At 49.0% G+C, this 9,711-nt stretch overlaps 1 protein-coding gene across 2 annotated transcripts in view; it reads right to left on the bottom strand.

Annotated features, from left to right (window-relative positions):
* Positions 1 to 919: 919 nt before the first annotated feature.
* Positions 920 to 9,711, bottom strand: part of Lhfpl4 (LHFPL tetraspan subfamily member 4) — a 31,217-nt gene continuing 22,425 nt past the window's right edge. Inside the window, exons 2-4 of one of the 2 annotated variants that reach the window (XM_058572972.1) lie at positions 7,890 to 8,126; positions 7,407 to 7,429; positions 920 to 4,564 (exon numbers count right to left, since the gene is read on the bottom strand). In XM_058572972.1, coding sequence (XP_058428955.1) covers positions 7,419 to 7,429; positions 7,890 to 8,126 — 248 coding nt within the window. In that variant the 3' untranslated portion in view covers positions 920 to 4,564; positions 7,407 to 7,418. The remainder of the gene's footprint in view (positions 4,565 to 7,406; positions 7,430 to 7,889; positions 8,127 to 9,711) is intronic. The other variant, XM_046425569.2, reaches the window with a different exon arrangement.

Raw genomic sequence — 9,711 nt, 5'->3', positions numbered from 1 at the left:
CATGGGCAAAAGAGTGGAGCCTTGGGGCTGGGGTTGTGGCTCAGCGGTAGAGCGCTTGCCTAGCACGTGCGAGGCCCTGGGTTCGGTCCTCAGCACCACAAAAAAATAAATAAATAAATATATTGTGTCCAACGACAACTAAAAAATAAATATTAAAAAAAAAAAAAGAGTGGAGACTTGTTCAAGTCAGAGTCCCAAGTACAGAATCAAGCCCGAGCCATCACAGGAGTATGCAGAGACCACCAGCTGCCCACTCCATCTAGCCATGTATCGTCCAATAGAGCCCCAGTTTTATTTGGGTTAACATGCCTACTTAACATTTTCAGCCTTCTCTGAAGCTGCACATGATACAGTATGCATAGGATTCAATCCTATGGGATTTCTAGAAGTCTTCAAGTAGACCAGTAGCCATCTTGGGCCATTCAGTTGGGATTTTTTGTTGTTGCTGTTTTGTTTTTTTGGTGTTGAGGATTGAACCCAGCTCCTGTGCATGCTAAGTCGATTTGATAGAGACAAGCACTCTACCAACTGACCTATATCCCCAGCATTCCCCATCACCCCCAATTAGGTATTCTTGAGGAAGGAAGCCAGGATTGAAAATGACAACGCAGAAAAAAAAACAGGAGCCTGGGTTCCTAATAACACTGTGGACTTTATGGGTCATGTTCTGACTTCTTTGGGGTAGGGAGGCTGGATCTCAGTTGCCCAGGCTGGATGGCCTTGAACTTGTAATCCTCCTGCCTCAGCCTCCCAAGTAGCCAGGGTGACAGGTGTGTGCTACCATATCCAGCCTTAGTTTATTTTACCATGACACAAAACATCAAGCCATGGTAGGAGGGCCCTGTATATCCAGTTTAATCTCACCACCACTCCCCCTTGAGCCCTTAGGACAGGACTCAGAAACAGCAGTCAGAATGGGTGATATAAAGTGTTTCTTTATTTGAATGTCATTCCACCTGCACTGAAGCTCAAACCCAGCAGCAGCAGAAGGGGTCAGGTCCAAAATAAATGGTACCAAACTGGACAATGAACGGCAAGGACACATTCAGACGGAACTTACTAATGGGGTGTAGATGACACCAAGCTACCCTAATGACACAGCACAGGCCCTCAGAGCTCCGACAGAGCCCTGGGGAAGGACTATGGCTCCCTGTTCCTTTCTCAGGAAACTCCAGTCCCTCCCAAAAGCTAGCCCTGAACCAGGCAGGGGCCTGTGGAAGTTTCTAGTGCTGGGAAGACCCCAGCTTCTCCAAAGACAGGGTTTCCCTTTCTTAATTCACACTGGAAACTGGAGGAGGGCAATTCTCCCTGGTCTCAAGCAGGAATCTCAGAAGGCCAGGGACACTTTCTATCTAGCCCTATCTAAAGACACTCACCTTATTCACTTTCCAGGCCTAAAAAGGATCTTAATCCTACCTACATTCTCACCCCTTCGGAAAGTTTTCCTCCCTAGGTTCTGGTTTCACATCCCATAACCTAGAAGGACTTCACTGATCAGCACCGTGGGCCAGAGACTGAACCACTTCCAGGTTGCGGCTGCTTTCACTCTTCTTGGAAGAATTTCCAGGGTAGAAAAAACTGGATTGTGCCAGATCCCCTGATCCAGTCACAGTTGACATAGGACTCTTTCAGGGACACAAGGCCAGGAGGTTCTTGGTCAGAGGACTTCCTCTCAAAGGCCAAGGCTACTTTGCCCACATAGGCCTGCCTTTCCATGAGGTCTTCATTGCCCCAGGAGAGTCATCAGAGTCTTGTGCTTGACCAGGCCTCTCCCGGGCTCTTGGCTGAAGCATCTGCCCCCACCCTCTGCTGAACTCTTAGGGGCGAGGCTATAGTTTGGCCCCCAATGCAATTTCTGTCCCTTCTCCATGCTGGACTTCAGCCCACCCAACCTTGCTTTCCTAACCCCAGATTCCTTGGTGCATCTCCAGGTTGCCTCTTGCTCTACCCGGGCCACATCTGGCTGTATGGAGGGTGGCATGGGAACCTCGTCAGACCACCCAAAAGGGAATTAGCTTCCCTCTTCCCTACCAACCAGCAGCGCTAATCCATTGATAGCAGGAGCCTGGGCTCCTTCCATTCTGGTTGTGGTTCCCCCACTCCAATCCTTGGAGAGATGGGGCCTTGACCGCTTGGGCCCCAGACCTCCAGCTGCTTGTCATCTGAGGGGGTCAGTTCTAACCTCTCCACAGAAGCACAGGGGTCTGGTGGCACCCATGGGCAGCAGCTGTCCTTGAAGGAACAAGCTCCCTCTTTCCCACTGTTCTCACACAGCCGCTTTCCTCGTTCCCTGTCACCTTGCTTCCTTCATCCTCTCCTTCACACTCTCTTTCCCAGGCATCTCAGGTATGCACCCTGGAAATCTTCTCTCCATTTGCCTCTTCCCCTATTCCTTTTCCGGCACGTCTCTCAGATCCTCCCGCCCTCCCTCCACACTCTCGCCACCTCTTTCTGCCCCTCCTCTCGCACGTCTGTCTTCTCCTTTCCCCTGTCTCTGGTAACTCTGCACCTCCCACTCTCCCCACCTCTCTTCCTCATTGCCAATCACTTGCTCCCGGCCCCTCCTGGCCCTCTCCAACTCTGCCCTCTTCCTCTAATACTGGGCTTTGGTTTGACTCTTTGGGGACCCCACTCCTACCCAAACCCAGTTCCTGCCATGGGGCTCCCCTCACCCTCCCATGTAAAACCCTGGTGTCCAGGTTGCCTGCTGGGAAGGCTCCTGTGGTGTGGCTTCAGGGAGGGGGTTGGTAGGGACAGGTTGGGGGAACACAGTGCAGGGCCCAGAGCTTTGGGGGAGTAGGGGTCAGGACTTGGTAAGTTCCAGGTGTCAAGAACCCTCCCAGACCCAGCATCTGACTCTAGTTAGGGTCCAGAGGAAGGAGCCGAGCAGAGGTGGATTCTTGAGAATCCTAACTCTCAGGTCCACATCTTACTGAAATGAATACAAGGGTGGCAAATACATGGCACTCCAGCTGCTTTCCTCCCCTCCAGGTGAGGCCACATTACTAAATGATAATGCACTTCCCGGTGGAGCCTGCAGGGGGCGCCACACTCTTTCTCAACAGGAGACCAGGCAGCAGTGTGTCTGGTGGCACACTAGCTAGTCTGCTGCCCTTGACTGATTGCAGAAAGGGGTGGTCCAGGCCCCAGGGTGGAGAACTTCCAAAGCTAGATGGCTCTGCCACCAAATCCACAAGGTAATGAGAGATGTTCAAAAAAACACCCGGAGTCCCTCACTTGCTCCCTGCTAAGCCCCCACAGTGGGAGGAGAGGGTGAAAATTTCTCATCTGCCCCTCCACAACACACACGCACGCGCACACACTCACACATACTCTCACACACACACATACATACTCACTCATGCCTCAGCTCCAAGCACTGCCCATTAGGTTGCAGACCCTGGGCACATCGCAAGGCGAGAGGTGGGCAAGGAGGAGGAAGAGGCAGGGACAGGGTAACAAGGCCTAGGGATGGGGACAAGGGTACCCTGTTCAGAGGTGACCTGCAAGTTCAAGTTATGCAGAAAAGTATCAAAGAGGCAAGACAGTCTCTGCCCTTGGCAGATGCCCATGGTGTGGGGGGCATAGGAAGGGGCAGAAGGGGTAATGCATCCCCCAATTCCCCATCTTGGACCCCCCTCCCCAACCCCAACCCCGACCACAGGGCCCATAAGTCTGTGCTGTACAAAACAGGCCAGGGTCAAGGGTCCAGTCACCAAGGAGACATTCCGGCAGAGGCCAGGCCAGCCCCAGGTTGAGCAGCTTGTAAGTTCCAGCTGCCTCCAGAGCCTGTCTTTTCTCAGATTCTGGGCTGACCAGGGCCGCAGTCCACAGCTGACAGGGAATCCCTGTGTTTTCTCCCTTGGCACAGCTCAGATTCCTTTGGGAGTGCTGGGAGCAGGCTGGAATAGAGGCAGGGGAGGCCCTGGGAGGCTGGTGGCACCGGAGCTCTGTGGCAGACATGGTGGAACCATCCTCGGCAACAAAAAAAAAGGAAGAGGAGGAAAAGTCCAGCCCACCTGCCCACCTGGGGCAGTGTCTTGAATAAATTCTGTAGTAGACAGGAACCAGAGAGGCGAGGATACAGCCAGGCAGCAGCCCTCCAGGCTGAGAGAGCTAGAACCACAGTGCCTTCTTCCCCTGGGGATCTGCAGGGACCTCCAGGCTCCAGGCCAGTCTAGAGAAGAGAGGAAAAGCCCAATGGACTGTGGGGTTCGGGCTCCTTTAGGTTAAATTGAGGCAGGAGCCAGGATCAGGCCCCCCTAGGGTCTAGAGCGCCTCTCCCCTCTGCCAGGCTATGGACAGGCCCCATCTTCTCTTCAAAGCCTGGACCTCAAAGGCTGGTCGTAGGTGAGAAGTCGGTCTGAGATCAGGTCTTTTCTCGGAGCCTGAGTGGATGGATGAGAGAGCAGGAGACAGGACAAGCTGAGATCAGGCCAATCCCTGGGCTGTGATCCTGGCTTTCAGGGTCCCTGTGAGTGAGCCACGGGGCAGGGAAGGACTCCCCATCCAGAAACGTCAGCCCCTGGCCGCAACACAGAGCTTACTGTAGAGCCCACAAAATCTAAAACAGAGAGGGGGAGAGATGGAAAAAGTCAGAGACCACCAGGCCATCAGGGCTCCCCGCAGCCACTCCTCAGGCCAAAAGTGAGGGAACACGGCACAGGCTATGAAATGCCAATCAAACCATGACTAGCAGGATGGCCTTGCACACGCCATCCAACCTCCCCCTAAGCCCCAATTTTCTCATCTGTAAAATGGTGGTAATAGCTTACTTCACAGAGTAATTCTGAAGGGTCAAAAGAGACAGTGTCAGGTAGGCCCAGTAGTGCACACCTAGAATCCCAGTGACGCAGGAGGCAGGAGGCTGAGGCAGGAGGATCGCAAGTTCAAGGCCAGCCTGGGCACCTTAGCAAGACCCTGTCTCAAAATTTAGTAAGCGGGGGCTGGAGTTGTGGCTCAGTGGAAAAGTGCTTGCCTCATATGAGTGAGGCACTGGGTTCAATTTTCAGTACCACATATAAATAAATAAAGATACAACAACTAAAAACTATTTTTAAAAAAATAGAAAAGGGTGGGGAGAGCTGGGGATATAGCTCAGTGGTAAAGTGTCTTGGGTTCAATCCCCAGTATCGCTAAAAAATTTTGAAAAAAAAAAAATAGTCAGCCAAGGACTTGGCACATAGTCAATCTTAAAAGTTGTGGTAATTTATTTGGGTTTTGATTTTTGTTCCTCAGAACTGAACTGAAAGGCTGGCTCATTTTGAACCCCCCATGAGGGATGGAGAGCCCCTGCCCTAAATGAAGGCAAAATGGGGCTCCTCTTTGACAATTGTTAAGAGCATTAAAGAGAAAGAAGAGAGATCCCCAGTGGGCTCAACTGGCCCTGGTCAGCTCAGAGTCTTTTCTTCAGAAGGGGCCCACAGCAGTCTTGGTCTTGCACTTTGAAAATCTGCCACCAGAGGGCAGGCCCTGACCTCACACCAAGAGCACAGAAACCCCTGGGGTAGACACTTTTGTACCAGAAGGGGGTCTCTCAGGACAAGTTAGCAGATCAGTGTCCCAGGAGGATCCTGAAAAGGGAGCAGAAGGTCTCTTGCCTCACCAGGCTGAAGAGCTTGGACTTTAGACTAGGGCCTGTGTTTTAAATACCACTCCACCATTTAGGTGACCTTGGGCAAATTACCCCACCTCTCCATACCTGGGCTTGCTTTCTCCTCTGTAGAAGTGCTCCTGATGCCTGCCTGATGGGAAGTGGGGAGAACTGACAGTGTTGGTGAGTAAGTTCCCCATATGTCAGACCCTGCTCATCTCTTTGAAGAAGCAATCTTTCTTCTTTACCTGACAGCCCTAGGAGGTAGCTCATTTTATGGAGTTCAGGGACTAATATCACCCTCATTTTATGGAGTTCAGGGAACTAATACTCAATGTTAATTAATTTTTAGGGCCAGCCTGCTTCCAATTCGATCTGCCTTCACAGTCTAAGACTTCTGCCATGATACCAATTATCCTCTCCTACCAAATGAGGGAGCATGGTGCGTATCCTGGCTCCTGCCTCAATTTGACCTAAAGGAGCCCGAACCCCACAGTCCATTGGGCTTTTCCTCTCTTCTCTAGACTGGTCTCTCCTCTCTGTGGTATAGGAGAGGAGAGACCCTCACCCCCCAAAAAAGATGAGTATAATTCATGCAAAGTGCTACACATAGATCTGGTACATGCTCAAGGAAGAGGGTAACTGTGAAAATTACTACCCATTTTCAGAGTAAAGAATGAACACCCAGACAAACACACAGATGCAGTCACCCAGCTCTGGGGGCAGGCGGACCTCTCGATCAAAAGACTGTGCTTGATACCACCCCTTTAAAGAATCATCTGGCACTATCATTTTTTGTTTTGTTTTGGTACTGGGGATTGAACCCAAGGACACTTTACTACCCAGCTACATTCCCCAGCCCTTTTTATTTTGAGACAGGGTCTCACTAAGTTTTGTTGAGGATCTTTCTAAGTTCCTGAAGCTGGCCTTGAACTTCTGATCCTCCTGCCTCAGCCTCCCAAATCTCTATTATTATAGACATGCACCACTAAGCCTGGCTTATAATTAAAATTTTGAGCATGCAATTCACTTCTTGAAATTCCAAGGAAACACTTGAACATCTGTATGAAAAGGCAGAACAAAGGTGTTCAGTGTAAAAATGTCAATAATAGTGGAGACCTGAAAACCTCTATAATAGTTTCTGAAAGAAGAGTAAAATAAAGTACATACAGTTCCTTCATCTTATGTTATGATGTGTGTACACTCATAGAAAAGGGTCTGACAAAAGAAAAGGGTCTGACAAAGGCAGTTACCCTGAGACTGTGGCTTTATGTGTAAATTTTTCTACATTGTATTTTACTGTTACTTGATATATAAAAAACTTTATACTAACCTATAATATACTAATATAATATATAATTTATTCATTATATAGATAGCATACTGTCATAACCACCTATGAACCACACCCATTCAACTGAAGGAGGGTTGAGGTTGTAGCTCAGTAGTAGAGCACTTGCCTAGCACATGAGAGGCACGGGGTTCAATCCTCAGCACCATATACAAATAAAACAAAATAAAGGTATTGTATCCATCTACAACTAAAAATATTTAAAAAGAAAAAGAAGAAGAGGAACTAGAGGAGCACAAGTTTGAGGCCAGCCTCGTCAACTCAGTGGGACCCTGTCTCAAAATAAAAAATAAAAAGGGCTGGGGTATGGCTCAGTGGTAAATGCCCCTGGGCTCAATCCCCAATACAAAAAAAAAAAAAAAAACTATAACTCTACCAGTGATTTGCATATACCTACATGCCCCCATCTCATGCTTCAGATTCCTCCCCTTCCATCCCAACCACAGATAACCACCATCCTACCTTTTGTATTTATCATTTCTTTGCTTTAAAAAAAAAAAAAAGACACATACTGTTACCCTATGTTTAAACAATAACATTGCTTTCTTTTGCTTGGTTTTGAGCACAATAATTGTATCATTCTGTCATCTTCTGGGATTTATTTTTTCCTCTCAATATTATGCTACCCAGATGCGTCCATTCTGTGACAGGTAACTGAAGTGGGTTCATTTTTACATGGCCGAGGCATCCCCCCTGGGTCCTGGCCACGTAGGCTGTTCTTAATTGTTTGCTGCTGTGAACCTGCGTTCTCTGCATTTCTAAGGGTCTCTACACTGGGGTGGGTTTGCTAGGTGGTGGGCATGAAAATGATCAGATCTGAGGGATTTCATCTAGCTGTTCTCAAGCTCATTGTGTCGTCTGTAGCGTTTCTGATTTTTGCACGACTGGTTATTTGACCTGAAATTGCCCCAACCCCGGGCCGAAGCCTTGCCCTCCCGCACTCACCCTTATTCTCCTGCTTGAGCTCCTCCTGCAGCAGGTCTGTTTGCCGGTTGCCCAGCACGAAGGCGAGGAAGGAGAGGATGAGGGCGTTGAGGATGCCGATTATGGCCAGGATGTACGCCCAGCGCACCGAACAGTCCCCCAGGGAGTACTTCCCTGTCTTGGCCCCGCACATGTCCCGGATGGTCTCGGCGTCCCAGCCGTCGGGGAAGATCATGCAGCCCAGGACGAGGCACAGAGCTGGCGGCAAGAGCCGGGCCCACCGCCATGGTCAGGAAGGGAGAGAGAGAGAAGGGATCGTTACTCTCTAGATCCTGGGAACTCTAGAAATTCCCTCAGTCTGGGTGCCAGTGCTGCTGCTCAGCCCATCAATGCCAACACTTGTTAACAAGTCCTGTAGGTTCCAGAGACAGACATTGGTACAAGGAACTTCATAGAACCCTCAAAGCATTCTCCCTCCCCTCTAAAATCAACTCCTCCTCCAGAAACCTTCTGGGAAATGACAAAATAGCAAGCCTGCCCTGGTGGCACACTTCTATAATCCCATCATCTCGGGAGGCTGAGGCAGGAGGATAGCAAATTTGAGGCTAGCCTCAGCAATTCAGCGAGACCCAGTCTCAAAATAAATAATAATAATTAAAATGGCTGGAGATGGAGCTTTAGTGGTAAAATACTCCTGGGTTCAATTCCTAGTACCAAAAACTAAGAATAAAAAATAAAGTAGTAAAGCACAGCCTCCTCCAGCTCCCTTTAACATCCTAGCTAATCTTAAATTCATACCATCTCACACCCTGGTCTCTTTTTGTTTGTTTTTTTGTTTCATTTTGTTCTTGTTTTGTCTTTCATTCAACTATTGTTTATGGAGCCATTTCCCTTTCATTCAAGATGCTGGAAATAACTATCTGGGCAACTGCACTAGGAAAACAGGACACCAAGTGCCAACCACAGGGCTGAACCTAGTTCTTTCTCTTACTAGCTGTGTGAATTTGAGGGTGCTGCAGTGGCTGAATGGATCTGTTTCTGCCAGAACACTAGAAAACACAGTATTTGCCTCACAGGGTGGTGAGGAAGGAACGCTTATAACACATCGGGCAGTGGCAAGCACTCACACAGGCAGTATTTTTTGAGGGCCTACTGTGTGCGGGTACCAGACAAGTTAGGGGAAGGGGCATTTAGATTTGTGTCCCTGGAACTTTCATTGGGGGAGTGGAATATTACAGCAAAATGGTTAAGAGGGCTGGGGCTCTGCTGTTTGCCAGATGTGTGACCCAGAGTGAATTCCTTCAGCTTTGTGCCTCAGTTTACAGATCTATAAAATGGGGAGAATGCAGATATCATCAAGTGGTTGCAACGATTACAAGGGGAATAACAAAGTTCTTTGCATCAGTGTTAAACATAAAGGATAAATGTTAGCTGTAGTAGTAAAACTAGTCATAATGATTAAAATAATAATTATGCAAATAAATAATGGGGAGTGGTTTCAGGTGAGTAAGAAACTAGCCAGAAAAAGGGAGAAGGGGCCGAGGGGACTTCTAAATAATTCCCTGGTTGGCATCCACCCGCTTTTGGTTAAGCCACCTACCTACTTTACCTCTGCCAACCCCAGCCTTGATGCTAAGGACGGTCTCTTCCAGCACTTAGACTGGGTTGGCTCAAGCCTAGGCCAATCAGCTCCTTGATTTCCTCTAGTAACAGCGATTGGCCCTGAGTGGGGCACATGCTACATCACAGGCCAGTCAGAAGCATGGGACTCAGTAGGCTAAGGCGGAGACTTGTCTCCTCTGCAGAGCTGACTCTGCCTGACTGTTGCCTTGTTACATCTGTC

This window comes from Marmota monax, unplaced genomic scaffold (genome assembly GCF_021218885.2).
Source record: "Marmota monax isolate L192 unplaced genomic scaffold, Marmota_monax_Labrador192_F-V1.1 WCK01_AAM20220418_F8-fsc00028, whole genome shotgun sequence".
Taxonomy (NCBI): domain Eukaryota; kingdom Metazoa; phylum Chordata; class Mammalia; order Rodentia; family Sciuridae; genus Marmota; species Marmota monax.
The sequence above is the reverse complement of the archived record's forward strand: the minus strand, read 5'-3'. Positions and strand labels throughout refer to the sequence as shown.